Source organism: Danio aesculapii, chromosome 23, assembly GCF_903798145.1.
Source record: "Danio aesculapii chromosome 23, fDanAes4.1, whole genome shotgun sequence".
Lineage (NCBI taxonomy): Eukaryota > Metazoa > Chordata > Actinopteri > Cypriniformes > Danionidae > Danio > Danio aesculapii.
Window position 1 is genome coordinate 11,491,289 of NC_079457.1, and position 18,508 is coordinate 11,509,796.

The window sequence follows — 18,508 nt, forward strand, 5'->3', positions numbered from 1 at the left end:
GTCTGGTTTCCATTTGTCCATCCATCCATCCTTTATTGAATCTATCATCTAAACGTTTTAAGGCGGTTTCAGGTACCAAAACAAGACAATACAGAAGACACATTGAGTATATTTCAGTTTAATAGATTACACTCTAAAAAAATCTTACCAAGCAGTTTTACAGTTGTTCTCAGTGGCTTTGGTGCATTTCTCACAACACTATTTAAATTTTCACAACAGCTTATGCATTTCTCAACACAATAAGTACAAACTGCAAAACCTAGTTGATAACGTCCAAAAGTGTGTCACTTGCTCAAAATGGACATCTCGTTCCTCAAAAGCAAGTATTGATGTCAATGAAAGTGTCAGTGTCATCAAGATGAAAAGTCCTGACACCATTGTTTATAAACAAGATAGTCAAATGGCTTCGTCATGTTTTTATTAAGTTTACTCTGTAATTTTTTCCAATGTAAAAAAAGTCAGATTTTGGTGACACGACCCGAAAATGCTCAAGACAGCACTATATACTGTTTGCATAGCCGTTTGAAATCTACAGTAAAGTTAGACACCACTGCATTTAGTGAGGTATCTGAGTACAAGACACTGAATATGTACAGTATGTTTCACATTTTTACTGCATATGCTCTCTCCAATTGTAATTTATTCACAGCATTGTGCAAAAGAATACAGTTTTTCTCCGTTGCAGTGGTGCAATTCTCAGAACACTTTTTACATTTACACAACAGTTAATGCATTTCTTAAAACAATTAGTACAAACTGCAAAACCCTGTTAGATAACCTGGAAAAGTGTGTCACTTGCTCAAAATGGATAGCTCATTCCTCTAAAGCAAGTATTGATGTCAATGAAAGTGTCAATGTCATCAAGATGAAAAGTCCTGACACCATTGTTTATGAAAAAGATAATCAAATGGCTTTGTCCTGTTTTCATTAGGACAGTTTACTCTGTAAATTTTTTCCAATGCAAAAAAGTCAGATTTTGGTGGTAAATGCTCAAGACAGCGCTTTATACTGTTTGCACAGCCATTTGAAAACTACAGTAAAGTTAGACATCACTGCATTTAAAGAGGTGTCTCAGTACAAGACACTGAATATGTATGTTTCACAGTTTTACTGCTCTCTCCAATTGTAATTTATTCATAGCATTGTGCAAAAGAATAAATACACCCTTATTCACAACAAACATAAACCTCCTTTTTGTAGAGCTGTGCACAACTGTAAACAATATTGCAGTACATATTAGAACTGAACCTACAACATACATAGTTCTGTAAATCATTAAGGAAATTGTTCAATTTAGAAGACATTTTCAGGAAAAAAAGATTACATTTTTTTAATAAAATTAGCTTGACAGATTTTGACTTGTTCAACATTTTCTATGTAATGACTCAAGTAATGAAATGAGGACTCTTAGTTTTATATGGAAAGACTATTTAGCATTTACAAGTTTAGTTCATTTTGACTGACATGACATAAGCAAATGATAAATTTATAAAACAGCAGAGAGTTGTATGAAAGCAATTGATGCCTGTCCAAAAGCATTTGCAATTTGTTGGAAGGAATGAGAAACTGCTACTATGATGTGCAAATGTATATGATTGTGCAAATGTAAATAGCGTTGAGAGAAATGCACTAAAGCGACTGAGAAAGTACTTTAAGTACTTTAATATTTTAATAGGTACGTTAATTCACCTTTTTATCTTCATGTACGTTGTTTGAAACACATAAAGTGATACTTTTTTCTCCCCGAAATGTGTCTATAGGTCTTTGAACTCGTGTGTGTGATGTAAAATTGAGAAAAACCTCCCGTGGCTACTTCTTATGCGCATTTCTTGAAGTCCAACTTAAAAAACACTGCTGATCGCTGCGAAGTTTCTCATTGGTTGAGCGCCTGTCAATCAAACTCTGCGACGCCGTTCATTGGTGCGCTCAATTCATTCCTCAACTGACGCCATCCAGGAAGAGCCGCTCAGTTGTGCGAAGTTTGTCAGGTAGCTTAGCTAATGGAGTCGATAGCTAGAAGTAAACACAAGTGGCCTTAGAATGTTTTACCGTCTTATCCACTGATGTACATAAGGTACGTACATGGCGGCAACATATTTAGATACGTTACAATATAGCGACTGCAGATGTTTAGCTGTTCTGTGCTGTTTGTGTTTTGTTTCGAGGAGGCCTCAATGAAGCTAATAATTTGTTAGCCATGCAAGGTGATTAGCAGTGATTGAAACTAACCTGCTGTTATGCGCTTCTGCATCTGATACCCGATATTATGTAGTTTCTGTATTAAGCATGTTGCAACATTTTCCTTAAGCATGCAAAACGTTACAACTGATAATTTAATAGTATGCGGATCTAGAGAAGTTTTGTCATAGTTTATAGTTGACAGCACCATTTATGTGGCTAGTATAATATTTACATACTTTGTATCATGTAGTTTTCCTGTCATTTTTTGCCTCTGTATCCAACCTGTGTATGAGAAACAGTTATATCTGATTTGTTGGTGTATACTGTGTAAGAGATATGACAATTATGACAATCAATAATTTCTCCCTTCACATCCTGGATGACTGAATGACAGGTGACACGTTACTGTGTATCGAGCTCTTACATCACAATGAGACCCTTTAAGAATCAAAATAAAGTGCTTACTTTAACAAGACTTTCAAATGAACTTGAACTCTAACCTCTTCTTAGTCGTGGGAGTCTAATAGTCCACTCAGTACATTAACATTGGCTTTTAATTACATGCAAATGTAAAATAACAGGTTTGATGATGGAAATGTTTTTTTTTTTCTTCTATTTTTTTTTTTTTTTTACAAATATAAACAATAGCTGTACTGTTTTAAAGAGCAATTACAATGTATGAAAGGGAAATAAAGATGAAGGGGGTACTCATTATTGTACACTATGTATTTAAAAACCATTGAATGTCTCAAATCCTTCACTTTAAAAACATTATAACTCCTGGATGTTTCAAATCCTCAAGCTTTTAATTTGTTGCAATTCTGCTGAATTGCTGTAAAAGCATATCCAGAAAATTGTGGGAATTGATGTTAATTTCTTAAACCAGGGGCTCATTGGTTTATTAAATGAATATTAGCTGTGTTCACACTTGTCGTTTGGTTCTTAAGGCTCATTTTGACAAAAATAAAAAAGTTAGTTTAGTTCTGGTATGCTTAAGAATGACTTTTAAAAGTGGGCTTTTTAATGCCATATGTTTTTTGACAAAACCTATTAAACTTAAAAAAAAAAAAAACAATACTGTGTGCTGGATGAAATGTGTCCATTTTATGTATATACACTGTACATGCAATGCTGTATATATCAGTTATGCTTTAAATCAGCCGAGAACTCCTGAAAAGCTTGCAAATGTGTAAAGCGCTTGTGAATTCTGGCTTAAAACTTTGTTTCTGGCAGGGAGATGCATTTCCAGTCACTGAATCTAAATGTAATGGACCACTATCCACATATTTTTTTTGCGCATTTCGGAAATGTGCATATAAAATGGTTGATGGAAACTTTAAAAATGTATGCGTGAAACTTAGTTGGATGAACTATTTTTTCGAAAAGAAAAATGCTGATAAATTACAATGGAGACACTTTTAGTGAACAAATTCCAGTATGCCCATTAAAAAAGTCATGTGATGATAACAAACCAGCAGGCTGAGCACGCTGTAAAACATCTGAAATGTTGTTTTGGTCATTCTAAAACACGTTAACCATTTCAGTATTAGTGTTATTATATTATTAATTGCCTCCTGAACTGTCAAGAGTGTCTGGCTTTGTGTCTCATGCCATGAAACACCACCACGCGTTCACTGCTTGTCAGCATTGTCTTCTGAGGCGCAAGCCATTTATTAATTAAGAAAAAGATTCATGCAGCTTCTTCTACTTAAATAAATAACTTTTTTTGCTTTTGCTATTTGGCGTCAGTTAGTCAGGAAGAGACAATTTTGTTCTCTTTGATTCATTGGATGGAAACTCTGCTTTATTTGCACGTCTTTTATGCGATATTCCAGTTTTGCTAATAAATTTAATTTGCATATTTGTATGGAAAATAATGTAGTTGCAACTGTCCAGCATCGTCATTCTGTCCTTTTTATAGTTGCATGTCCTGTTTTTTGTTTGTTTAGTTTAGTTTTTTGGTCTATGTTGTGCTCATATTATAGTTAAACCACACCAGACATTCACACATTCATCTTCAAGAAATACCATCTTTTCCATTTGCCTGAACACATCAAGGTTCAGATGACAGTGTTCACATTTTACTCAAACAAACCACACTTGATTGCACTAGAGTTCATTTTAATCAAACCAGATCTTCCACATGTGAACACATCCTAAACTTTACAGGCACAGACAGTGGTTTAGTTTAATCTGAAAGTAATTTTTTCAGTAAATAACGCTGCCCCATGTTTTATATGTTAGTTTTGGATTCAATTCAATAAAAAAAGCTCCCAGGGGTTTGTTAACCCCATTTATGAAATCTTGCTAAAAAAATTGATTTGTGTGTGCTTTTTTATTTTCACATAATTTCCTATTATATTTTTCTTCTAATCTTCTAAAGAAAGTCTTATTTCTTTTAGTTTGCTTGAAATAAACAAATTATAATAGAAAATATTCCAAGGACAATATTATCAGCTCCCTAAAGAAATTAATATTTTCTTTTCATTGCCTACAGAACAAACCACTCTTGTCCAGTGACTTGAATATTAACCTAACTTGCCTAGTTAAGCCTTTAAATAGCACTGGAATCAATACCAGCATCTTGCAAAATAATTAGTTAATTATTATGTACATTCAACTTTCAAGATTCAACAATTCAAAGTGTTTATTGTCATATGCACAGTAAGGAACAGGTTCCTTTCATAATGAAATTCTTACTTTGCTGTCCACACTGAATGCCAAAAAAAGTATATTGTATATAAAAAATATTATTTATTTAACAAAAATAGGCAAGCGAAAAAGTTAACCGAAGTATAAACTATGAAATAAATAATATATGTAGAAGGTTTTTATACACATAATGTGTAAATGTTAAAAACTGTTACACAAAATCCGTCAAGAATGAATCAATAATGTGCAAAACATTTCTACTACACAAAACAATTTGAGTTATTAAAATTGAGTTATTAAAACCGTTATTTAAAAAAAATGTGTTGAAATGTAAATAATAATAATAATTATAAAATATGTCTCTAGCACTTTTATCTCTATTAAATAGCTGTTGAATATAACAAAAGAAATAAAATGTATTAATAGTTTTTTTTCTCTGACTGTATCTCAGCTTCTCAATTTGAAACCCTAAAAACCAACAGCATCTGTTTTCTGCTCCACAGTCCTCTGAGATGGATGACGTCAATTTACACTACAGATTCCTGAACTGGCGGCGCAGGATCAGAGAAATCAGGGAAGTTCGTGCCGTACGATATCAAGAGCGATACAAGCGAATGTTGAAGAACGGAGACACGCTAAGGTAGGCTTTGCCCAGCGACTGACCCTTACTCTGTTCTTTTTCCATTGTGTTTGGAAATTAGCTTCTGGCTTGGAATTCATGTGTTGACCCCCCTCGTTTGTATGGAAAAATTCTGGACTGCTTTTCATTTATCCTTATTTATTTGTACATTTTTGAATTGCACAACCGCCCCAGCTCCATCAAATATCAGTGGACTAGGCTAGTGCAAAGAAATGCGAGTGTGCGTGTATTTGAACTAAGAAACGTAATCAGCCTCGACTCAGTTGACCTCGCTGATTGAAGCAATTATAATTTCAGAGAAAGTCCGCGGCTACTTGTTTTTATTTGGTTCTGAAAAAAGATGAAAAGCAAATTCGATCCATTGGAAAAATAAATAGGCCTTGCACATGTGATGTTGTAAGTCCTTTTTTTAAAAGATGGAAGTATCTAGCATTTTCATAATTAATCCAATATAACATTGTTTGTCCAGTTTGAGGAGCAAACCCTGTTCAGTGATTTAAAGAAATGGTTATAAATGGTTGGTTATATATGGCTATATAGGAATATTTAAAGATAAGTCAGTGCATGAAATTATTTATTTATTTATTTATTAAATGTTTTGGATGACTGCATTTATTCAATGTATATGAACTTAAAACAACACTATTTAAAATATATATTATATTATGGATATTTATACACATACAATATACAGTCAAGATCAAAATGATTCATTCATAAATTATGACTTAGTTACTTATATTTAACCTACAAGTTTATTTTTTTTTTTACCTGAAATGACACAGTCTTCTCCCAAAAGATAATCAGATGGTGTACACTACCTGACAAAAATCTTGTCATTGATCCTTGTTGTAAGAGCAGCAACTAATAACTTCTAGTTGATAATTTGGTAAAGTGGCAGAAGGTAGATTTTTTTAGATAAATCATCTGTTGAACTGCATCCCAATCATCACAAATACTGCAGAAGACCTATTGGAACCTGCATGGACCCAATATTCTCATAGAAATCAGTCAGGTTTGGTGAAGGAAAAGTCATGGTTTGGGGTTACATTCAGTATGGGGGCGTGTGAGAGATCTGCAGAGTGGATGGCAACATCAACAGCCTGAGGTATCAAGACATTTGTGCTGCCCATTACATTACAAACCACAGGAGAGGGCAAACTCTGCAGCAGGATAGCGCTCCTCTTCATACATCAGCCTCCACTTCAAAGTTCCTGAAAGCATAGAAGGTCAAGGTGCTAAAGGGTTGTCCAGACTAGTCACCAGACATGAACATTATTGAGCATGTCTGGGGTAAGATGAAGGAGGAGGCATTAAAGATGAATCCAAAGAATCTTGAAGAACTCTGGGAGTCCTGCGAGAACGCTTTCTTTGCCATTCCAGATGACTTTATTAATAAGTTAATTTAATCATTGCAGAGATGTGTGGGTGCAGTCTTCCAAGCTCATAGGAGTCATACACAATATTAACTCTTTTTCCACTGCAGCATGACTTTATATTCTGTACTGTACATTATTTCTGTTAAGTGTCATGACTTTTGTCTAAGCAAAGTCAGACCTTACTGTCCTAATTAAATAATTAAAAATAAAGGCATGATCATATTTTATTTTGGTAAATAAAGCATAATCTAGAGGCCTTTGTTTTTCATATAAACCACTTCTGATACCAAATGATCAACTAGAAGTCAAGTTGTTATTTGCTGTTCCTAAAACGTGGATAGGCGACTTTTGTCAGGTAGTGTACAAGAGCACTATTTTATTTATAACTGAACAAAATATTTATGTAAATGTATATGTGTGTGTGTGTGTGCGCGTGCGTGCGTGCGTGTGTGTGTGTGTGCATCAACTGAAGTTTACAAAAGGGATTTTTATGTCCATTGAAACATATTAAGTTCAATTTGATGTGTGTAATATTTTAAGTAACTTAAAAGTAAATGTCAATATACGGCAATAATAATCTTCCATCATCATTCAGTGTAACACATACTGTATATTTATATCAATATGAAACCACATCATTTGGATTCCACTGTAAATAATTGAAAACTTCTTGCTGGTCTTTTTTATTTTGGGGCTGCACTATGCTCAATAATAGTATTTTAATATGTCATCAAGTGATTTAAATATTTGATTTATTGAAATATTAAATATTTGAAATATTGTCCTAAATATGCTTGAAGAATATTTTTGGTTATATTGTTACACCGAATGACAAAGGGTTTCATTGAAAGCTCTGTGACAACGTGATCTCTCAAAAATAGTTTTGGTTTGAATCCTTTGGAAAATTAGCTCCAATTTGGTCTTCTAAATGGCTCTAAACGAAGCTCTCACTTAAATCAGTGTGAAGCATGTAGAAACACAACTGAGGCTGATTTCAGCAGCTCGTCCACACATCACTGGACATTTAAATCATGTGCCTATAGCAACAGTGCTCTGGTTATTAGAGATTAAGCTTTTTATTACTTCCCTTCTATAGTTACCAAGGGAACTCTGATGAAGTTGGCTGCTACGTGGCTCCACGCCCCTTATCAAAGGGAAACTGTTACTTTGAGGTAAGCAGCACACCTATTTTGTCAGGTTGCTAAAAACATTCAAATCATTTCAACACCCATTCTAATGCCATTAAGAAACCTCAGTGCTAATAACTTCATGTTACTTTAATGCTTATGGATTATTAAGGTGTTTTTATTTCAATTGTTAACTACTTAAAAGGATAGTTCACCCCAAAATGGAAATGTACTCACTATTTACTCTCCCTCAAGTGCTTCTAAACCTTATGATTTCTTTAGATTTGTGTTGTACACTGAAGAAGATATTTTGAAGAAAGCTGAAAACCTGTAACTATTGATTTCCATGGTATTTGTTTTTCCTACTATGGATGTCAATGGTTACAGGTTTTAACTTTCTTCAAAATATCTTCTTTGAAAGAAAGAAAGAAAAGACTCAGGTTTTTGGGTGAACTATCCCTTTAATGTGATGTTTAAGTTCAGTATAGTTTTGTTGATTGCTTATTTGCTGCTTCCAAAGTGTTTTGTGCTTGTGTTTTTGATTTACTAAATGTTTGTTTTGCATCTTGTCTTCAATCAAATGCTATTTTCACAGCATTTTTTATTTTTTTACTTTTGTTTTTTATTCGTTTTAACATAACGGAACAAACAGATCACCAGAGGCATCACATACAACTATTACATTCTTCTTATACAGTCGTTTTTATAGTACAGGTTACTCTCCCATTAGCCCCCAACCCGCCCGTAAAAGGTACTGTATTATAAGCATAAACACCAACATAGTTTCCTTCAAGTCCATATGATTCAGTCTTTTACTTTCACAGCATTTTAAGCAATTTTTTTTGTTAATAGAGCGTTCAAATTTTAGTGATAAATATTTCAAAGGGTTCTTAAATCTTTTTGACTGTATTTTTGTTACTCTCTGTCATTATTCAGACAGAGATTAATAAATGATTCTTCAGTTATTAGCATAGGACAGTTTCATGATCTTATTTGGAAGTATTTGTGAAGTCTTAAAATGTCTACAATTTCAAAAACAAAATTTTAGGCCTTAAAAAGTCTTAAATTCACAAAAAATTTTGTCTCGTAAGTCAATTTTCAATTTTGTCTTGTAAGTTAATTTTCTTATATCTATAATATCTGTAAGTCCTAAATAATTGTAAACAGGTCTTAATTTTCTCATATCTATGTAAAGCTACCCAATCGGGCCAACGTTCATCCAATCACCAACAATCCATCTCAACAGAACATTAAACACAACTCTATTTATAACTTTATTTATGAATTATAACTCTACTATCGTCCTTACAGTAATATTTGTTTAAGTTATGTTGAAAAATGTGTATGGATACAACTAGGGTTTGCTTGTTTTGACAATTTATTTGAAATATGTGCCCTTGAAATAACTAAATATAATATAAAATACAAAAAAAGTCCTGTATAAGTCTGAAATTTCATTCATAATGGTCTTAAAAAGGTCTTAAGTTTTAACTTTGTGAAGCCTGCAGAGACCCTGGAAGTGGAAGTTTGTCACCAACAAATTTCAGATGCTGCTAGTAATGTTTCCTGTGTCTCTTCATGTCAGAATAGACAACGACCTTTGAGTTGGTACGCTCAAATAGCATCGCTACCTCACTAGCAACTTTGGCATAAAATAGAGTTTTGGAAAGGAAGCTCCCAGGTGATTTAGTACCGGAAAACTTGCAGGGATTGGGCTATAAATTAGTCTTTGGGAGAGGGCAAGCGTTCTTTAATTTATGGAGCTCCGCAGAAGCTGCCTGGATGTGTATCTGAGGCAGGAGACAGCTCTGATGGGTTTTCTGCTGCTGGCAGATTGAGCTGGTGTGATGAACTTCCTCTCTAGGGGACTGGAGCAGGAAAGTAACACCCTGTACGCTATCCTGATGATTCCTAGCACAGCTAGTGTTTGTTTTTGTTCTGAAAATGTATCAGGGGACCCCAGAAGGTTTATAGATTTTATGGAGATGTGTTCCCACTGCAGAATCATCCCAATTGATCTAACATTATAAATTCTATCCAAATAGAGATATTGGGCTCTATTTTAACAATCTAGATGCAAGGTCTAAGGCGCAGGGTGCAAAAGCATTAAGGGCATGTCCGAATCCACTTTTGCTATTTTAAGGATGGATAAATGTGCTCTGCGCCAATCAGACCCTCATCTCACATTCCCTTTAAGAGTCCATTGCGTCATGCCATGGCGCATTTACTATTTACATGGCAGACTTTGTAAGTGGAAAAACTGAACACTTCACTAGCGAGAAAACAGTTAAACAGACCATCTACAGCGCAAGGATAAAGAATGAGCCTCCTCCAATCTCCCTTTACTTTCACTTTCTCTTTCTCTCTTTCGTGGAGTAAGGAAACGATGTTGTACACTCCACTGAAGGCATCCATTAGCCTACATAATTAATTTAGTTTAAGCGCAAAGATTTGTTTTAAAACTATTTCTAAATTCAGTTTTAATTTTCAGCAAACGAATAAATGAACAATAATAATGAAGAGTGGTCAAAAAACTGTTATATCAAAGCATTCGTCCTATTCTTATGCCCCATATAGTCCAAAACCTGACAGGTGGACAAATCTAAGCTTGTTTTTAATGAAACAAACATAAAAATGCATAAAATAAATAATACTGCTAATCAAATAATATTATACAAAAGCAAATTGCCATGAATAAACTAAAAAAGCCCCCAGAGATGGAGGCAGTGGTTTTTATATTTATGTAGAAAGTAATAATTTTTAAAATATTTTATTCCTTTAATTATTTTTCATTTGTAAAGATATTCCCGTATTGTACATCCTGTGTGTTTTAAGCAATGTGTAAGTGAGGCTCATAACTAACGCGCTTTGTGCTGGACTTTAGACCTGCTTTCCGCTGGTCTATTGCACAGTCTATTTTAGTTCCTCAAAATAGCAGCGCGCCAACAATGCGCCTTAACACACCTCTTTTCTAGACCAGAACACCCATGAGTCCACAAAGTGGTGCAAATGGATTTGCTATTTACACAACGTTGTGGAAAACAGAAAAATTAAGGTTGCATTGGTCTGAAAAAAGCAATATGTCATGGAAACACGTCTTGCGTTTTATTGCGCCGGGTGTATGACAGGGCCTACTAAGTTATCTAGTGAAATTGTATTCTTATCACAATTTATATTGCAAAATAAAAAAATATCACAGTGCTAGATTTTTACAATATTGTGCAGCCCTATTTGATAATACAGTAAAGGGTAATGTACAGCAGTACTCGCATTTTATTACGATGTGAAATAACAGATTTATGCTTCAATAAGTCATTTGTTTTTATGATGGCTAATTTTTCAACAGCCATTACTCCTGTCTTCATAGCCATATGATCTTTTAGAAATGTTTCGGCTCTCAAACATTTCTTAATATTTGTGGAAACTGCATTATATTGCAAGCAGCATTTATTATAATTATTGTTTTAATGTTACATTATGCTTATTTTCAGTTTTTTATTTAAATCTAATAAATACATTCACTCTGGTATTTTTGTTTTCTTTCAACATCTTAATAAGCTACAAACCTATTTAAGAGAAACTAATTACTTAATTGAATTATTAATTCAAATATTTGATCTTTGGCAACGCAGTGGCGCAGTAGGTAGTGCTGTCGCCTCACAGCAAGAAGGTCGCTGGTTCTAGCCTCGACTGGGTCAGTTGGTATTTCTGTGTGGAGTTTGCATGTTCTCCCTGCGTTTGCGTGGGTTTCTTCCAGGTGCTCCGGTTTCCCCCACAGTCCAAAGACATGCGGTGTAGATGAATTGGGTAGGCTAAATTGTCCTTAGTGTATGAGTGTGAGTGAGTGTGTTGATGTTTCCTGGAGATGGGTTGCAGCTGAAACGGCATCCGCTGTGTAAGACAAATGCTGGATAAGTTGGCGGTTCATTCCGCTGTGGCGAGCCCAGATTAATAAAGAGACTAAGCCGACAAGAAAATGAATGAATGAATGAATGAATATTTGATCTTTGCCTCAGATTCATTATCATAGAAAATCAGAAATCAAAGTCAACCCTACGAACACCTAACTGATTAGAAAAATAAAGTATTTTTGCAAATCCCCCTCTCCTTTTCCCTTGACTATTCTGTAAAATAAGAGTTATTGTCTGGTTCTGTCTGTCTTTGAAAGAATTACTGGAATGGTAACATTTAATCTAATTAAATAAACATTTGTAGCCTGTACAAAAAGAGATTTCTCAAACCAAGCTAAATCGCAATCTTATTGACCAATAGCATCACTGCATGCGAGAGCGTGTGCCCTGGGAAATTCTGCAGCCTGTGGGAATGAATGTGACATCTACAGCAATGAGCTATGAGCAATCAATAAAAACCTCGCTCTTGCTTTATACGCTCTGCATCACCTGATGGTGACGCAGAATCTTTCAGATTGGCAAAGTCTGGGAACTTTGTTTTCTTCTTCTCTGTAAAGGTCAACTGCCAGTTGGGATATGCGTCAGAGTCGTCCTCATGTTTCCTCATTACACGTTCACAGGGGTTTCATTTCAGGCCCTGTGGGTTGGGAAGCCAATGCTTCATCACAATTGGACTGTGTTGCTGCACCTCCACTGCCTGTTTCAACATTAAAGTGCCATACAGTGATTAACCCCTGCTCTGTTTTCTCAGGGTGCTCACGTGTGTGTGCGCAAATCAATTTTGTCCTTAGTCAAGTGGAAATATCTCTATTAGTGTAATTGATTATTTTGCCTGGAGCACCAGCGTGGAATTTTGAAGCCGCAGGGTTCATGGCACGGTTCTTTGTTGAAATTGCGGTGAAATAATTGAGTGCCCTTAAATTAATCATTGTGCATTGAGTTCACAGCAGGGAGGGCTTGGAACCGGCAGCAAGCATTCGTGTATATAGGATTTACAGGGGCTTTTTAAAGATCGAAAATCAAATCCTCGAAAGAGATGACAACAAAGTCAAGGGAATTCGGACTTAAAGCTATGTGAAACAGTGGGGTTCCATTCAAAGCATGTGTGTGCTTTTGGATGAGGGTGCTGAGTTAAGTTTAGTTTGTGGAGCAATAATTGGATAAATTTGTCTATGCTTGCTTAGGGCAGGCCAAGATTGCCTATTGTGGATGTCTCTACAAAAGTCTGAAAAGTTTGCTACGTGTATAAAGCCTTCTTTAAATCTATAGAATATTTTAGAAATAATAAGAGTACAAACACATTTGTTCACCTTATATTTGTATTTAGGCATACAAGAAAAGTGAAATAAATATAAACAATTAAATAAACATAAAACTCTCAGACCTTATTAATATCTGTTTAATATCTTATTAATACGAGAACATAGAAAAAGAAGAGAAATGCATTGGTATTTGATTGTTTACATGGACATCTTGGTCATGTTGCTTCTGAGAAATATTTCCTCTGTTCTCAGAACTTTTATACCCTCCATGCTTCTTTTCTTTGCTCCATATTGGGTAAGAAGGCTTTTTTGTATGAAGCTCTGTCTAATTGTAATATTTTTCTCTCTAAATTGAAATGATTGATGATATCTTTGGATTATTTTAAGTAAATCCCCAAACAATAGAGGGCGTATTTATGATTTGTAATTCTTTTAAGTGTTCTTAATGTGTAGTTTGTTCTGTAATGTCTTGCTGCTCATTTTGGCCAGAACACTCCTGTGAAAGAGATTGTTCATCTTGGAGTCTTTTTCTGGATAAATGAAGCTTAAAAAATAATAAAAAAAACACTTATTATTATTATTATTATTATAGACTGAAATAACAATCAGCAAAGATAAACAATTGGCAAACATGTGATGTTTCAGGGACAGTTTGGCTTAAACTTTTATGGTGCCCCATCTTCTGTCAAAAAGTACTGACTTCAGTTCCAATCTTTACTGAAATGTTAGTAAAAAAATATGAGAGCAGCATTTCCTGCTTGCTTTCAAAAATGTCTGTGATCCACCATGATCGTTGCGTCAATAGCTATGTTTCCATCCAAAAATGCGAATCAACTTTATGTACAAAACTGGATTATTGCATAAAAGACGTGCCAATAAAGCTGCATTTCCATCCAATGAGTCAAAATTGTAAAACAAAATCATCACTTCCTGATTAACTGGCACTGAAAATCAACAGTAAAAATGGAGTTTGCTGCGATAAGAGAAGCTGCGTGAATCTGAGGCGCAAGTCATTTATTAAATGAAGAAAACAAGGCAATCCTGACACGTAGTGAACGTGCGATGGCATTTGAAGACGTAAGACGCGGAGCACAGACGCTATTGATTCTGGGGGTCATTAATAATATAATAACACTAATAATGAAATGGTTAAGGCATTTTTAGATTGACCAAAAGAACATTTCAGATGTGTTACAAAGGGTTCAACCTACTGGTTTGTCCATTTACACACATTTTTATCATCACATGATCTCTTACAACAAAATCACATGTCATTTTTTATGCGCATACTGGAGTTTGTTCGGTAAAAGTGTTTCCATCGTAGTTTATGCTCATCTCATCGAATAAAAAGTTTATCCTACTCAGTTATGCACATATGTTTTTTTATGCGCATTTTCAAAATCTATGCGCATCTTGGCGTTTCCATCCGATTTTTATTTTTTATGTGCATATCCAATATGCCATGAAAAATAGGTGGATGAAAACGTAGCTACTGATCGCTTGCATGGCAGTGTTTCAACGCTGCATCTATCAGTGGAACTGTCAGATAAATCAAAGATCAGCTCCTTGACACATGCTTTCAAAGCTATTGTAATAACCAGTCCCGCTTTATAAGGTTTAAGGTTGGGTTAAGGAAAGGGATATGTCAACAGTGTGATTTTTAAATGTACAGTATTTTACAGAAGTTAGTAAGATGCAATTACAAGCTTACAAGCAGATCATTAATAGTAATAGTAGTTATGGCCACTTAATGTAAAGTGGGACTTATTAACCAACTACACTATGACACTGCTATTGCTGACGACATTGTAACTAATATTGAAATATCAAAAATGTCTTTAAAAATTAAATTACTGTTATTGAAAAACAATTCTGTCGAGATATAAATTGATATTCATCTCTGTTTGCTCCTTCCAGTGGTGTGACTACAGCCTTTGAGTCACATGGCTCTAGATTAATCTGTTTTTTTTTGGATGATGAGCAAATCTTCTTCCATGTTAAAGTGTCAATGAAACTAATGATTTGATCTGTCTGAGATCTTGATTTACGAACACAAGCACAATAAGCTTATTGGAGTGCTTCCCAAATTCTGTGGCTGTATGTCGGAAATTTACTAGCATTGAGGTGGCTGCCATACATAGGGTGTGGATGTTGTTCTGATATGCTTTGCATATAAAGCGGGAGAAAAGTAGTAGCTTAGACGTTAAAATTCTTAATAGCAGGTTACCTGACATTTCCATCCTGTGACTCAGCCGAACGCTCTTTGTTAACTGTTGATTTCTACAGCGTCTGTTATTTTGGAATCAGCACCGATTGTGACGCACATTACCGTTGGCATTTGCTTGGAACTCTCTGAAAGCCATCTTTTGCCCTTTAGTCATTTCAAAACAAACTGTCATAAAAATGGCTCAGCTTGTGCTGCTCTTATACTAATGCCCATGTGTTTTGTTTTGGGGTTTTTTTCCTAATGGTTTTTATGGTGCTTCAAGGTGACCATAATGGATACCGGAGTGAGAGGGACGATTGCTGTTGGTCTGGTTCCTCAGTATTACAAACTTGACTATCAGCCCGGCTGGCTTCCACAATCAATTGCTTATCACGCTGATGATGGGAAGTAAGTTCACATAGAGAAGTATTTTTATGTCTCTTAAAGAGGTAGTTCACTTAAATGAAACGACTATTATCATATATTTATCCTCCACTTGTTCCAAACATCTTTCAGAGATGGGAAGTAATGAAGTACAAATACTTTGTTACTGTACTTAAGTAATTTTTTCTGGTATCAGTACTTTACTCCACTATTTATTTTTCGGGTAATTGGCGTAAACATGTTTATACCAGGTAATAACATGCATTTTGGTCAATCTGGTCACAGGTAAACAAGCAGACCTCCTTGTTTTTCACGATTCTGTGATCGCTGAATCCAACACAAAATCAACAAAGAGTCGCAAAATTTTGTGATCCTACAAAATTCTAAATTAAACACAAAATAATCGCAAAAATTTTTTTAATAATCTCATAAAAATCCAATTCAAAACCATATAATCAAAATATATTTATTTCTGTTTGCAATTAAATGTTTTACATGACTTATAGATGTTGCATAAGCAGGGCAGGTGATGTATTTGAGTGTCTTTTGAAAAATGACGTCTCACCTGCGCCCTCACAATCATTACATTACATTACATGGGGGGCAGGTGTTTTGCAGCCTGTGCAATAAGCAGACGCTGGTGAAGCGCGAGTGATTCACATGTGAAGTCAATGCAAAGATGCGATTTGACATCCTGTGGCGCAAATTGGGCATTTTGTGTGTTTGATGCGTTTCAGACTGCAAAAAATTGTGAGCAAACATCTAACAAACGGAGCAATAAAACAGCGAGAAAAGCAATTAAAGACTTTATGAATATGTAATGCATTGAGATTTATTTTCTTTTGTTTCCAACGAGTTCATATTTCCTAGTACAGAATTTATACTGTTTTATAGTTTTAACATGTATATTATATACACTGTAGTCTTATGTAAATATATTAGATAGAATGTTGTTAGATTAATATTTTAGAACATCAAAAGTGTTCATAAGGGGTGATTTATGAATTAAAATATAATAAAAGGATCAGGAATTTATCATGTGAAAAAAGCTATTCAAAAATGTATTAACGGCATTAAAAACTATCCGTTAAATAAAATATGCATGATACTCTGAAAACAAATAAACAAAACAAAAAACATTGAAATCATGTGAGCTGTATTTCTGTTTGAAGAAAATGAAGCAGCTTTAGCATAATTAATAAACAATAACAATGGTCCTAATGTATTTCCTGTTTTACATGTTTAATTCCTATAGCTTCCAAGAATCCAAAAAGGTCCACATATTGATAAATAATGTTATGATTGCTGTTTTAACGTGAAGATATGATTGAATTGCCTCTTGTTATAGTTATGAAATATTATGATAACAAGCAAGAAATGTTCCAGGGCCAATGACATGACCACATTAAAATGGTCTATAGATGTATACATGATGTGTGCTGTAGTTGCCACCGTGAAACTAAAACAGTCTGTGGTAGTGAATACTTTTTACTTAAGTACATATTTTAGGCCGTACTTCTTTACTTTTACTTACAAAAGTGTTATCAGTACTTACATTTTTTACTAGTGTCGTTTTAAACATGAGTATCTGTACTTCTCAGTGTTGGGCAGAAGCGTCGCTACAAGTATTGACGCTACTAGCTTAACTACATATTTCAGTAGTGTGGCGGTAGCATCGCTATTTTCTAAATCAAATAGCTTTTCAGTAGTGAAGCTATTTTATTAGTCAATTAGCGCAGTAGCGTCCACACAAGCTACATTTACAGATCGCGGATCTATAAATGACGGCACCGACATTCACGGAGCTGTGAGGCCGGTGTCTAGCCGATGAAAGTAAATTCATATGATGATGAGAATAACGCTTTCTTCTTTTTCCTGTTTTACGGTGTTCGACAACAAAGTTTTTGGTGCGTTACTGCCACCTCTGGTTGGCGAAGTCGCCAACTGAAACTTGCTTGATGGAAAGATGACTGAGGAAGAGAAGTTATTTCTAAAATTTCGGATGCTGTGCTCAAAAAATATTTTAGTATATATGTATACTTATTCCAGTATATATATATACTTATTCCAAAATATTTCCCTTTACTATAAATTACTATTGTATTTTTAAATGTGTAACACCTGGTTTTATTGTTTTTTGTTTTAGCTGTTATATACTATTATTAGTTTCTGTTTAGTACAGCATATTATTTACAGTAAATAATTTAACTGAATTATTATGCCTCCTATGTTTCATTGACAGTTTTATTGATCACGAAGATATGATTGACTTGGATTTAAGTTGCTTCAATTTAAAAATGAAAATTGTAAAAATAGCTTAGATGTAGCTGACCTACTTTTGCCATGTAGCTTTTAGCTTAGCTTGCTATATTTTCCAACTTTTAGTGTAGTTAAGCTACATTTAAGTAGAGTAGCTAATAGCTTAGCTCACTACATTTTTTCAAGTAGCTTGCCCAACACTGCTACTTCTACTTTAGAAAAAGATGTGTACTTTTCCCATCTCTGAAAGTAATATACACTGAAGAATGCTGAATATTCAGTTCAGTAATCTTTTTTGGTCTTACTATGGATGCCAATAGCCGAGTTTGTCAAGAATTCTTTAGAATATCATCATTTTTGTTCAATAGAAGAAAGAAATTCATAAAAGTTTTGAATCACTTGAGTGTAAATGGTGAGAATTATATTGTTCGGTGAACTGTCCCTATACATGGCCTAAACAACAACTCTTAAATGTTTACTATTTTAGTTAATCAGGGTTCTCGGGCT

At 34.5% G+C, this 18,508-nt stretch overlaps 1 protein-coding gene across 1 annotated transcript in view; it reads left to right on the forward strand.

Moving 5' to 3' along the window:
* Positions 1 to 1,959: 1,959 nt before the first annotated feature.
* Positions 1,960 to 18,508, forward strand: part of spryd3 (SPRY domain containing 3) — an 87,580-nt gene continuing 71,031 nt past the window's right edge. Inside the window, exons 1-4 of the mRNA XM_056448840.1 lie at positions 1,960 to 2,074; positions 5,337 to 5,473; positions 7,949 to 8,024; positions 15,642 to 15,766. Of these exons, the coding sequence (XP_056304815.1) occupies positions 5,346 to 5,473; positions 7,949 to 8,024; positions 15,642 to 15,766 (329 nt within the window). The 5' untranslated portion in view covers positions 1,960 to 2,074; positions 5,337 to 5,345. The remainder of the gene's footprint in view (positions 2,075 to 5,336; positions 5,474 to 7,948; positions 8,025 to 15,641; positions 15,767 to 18,508) is intronic.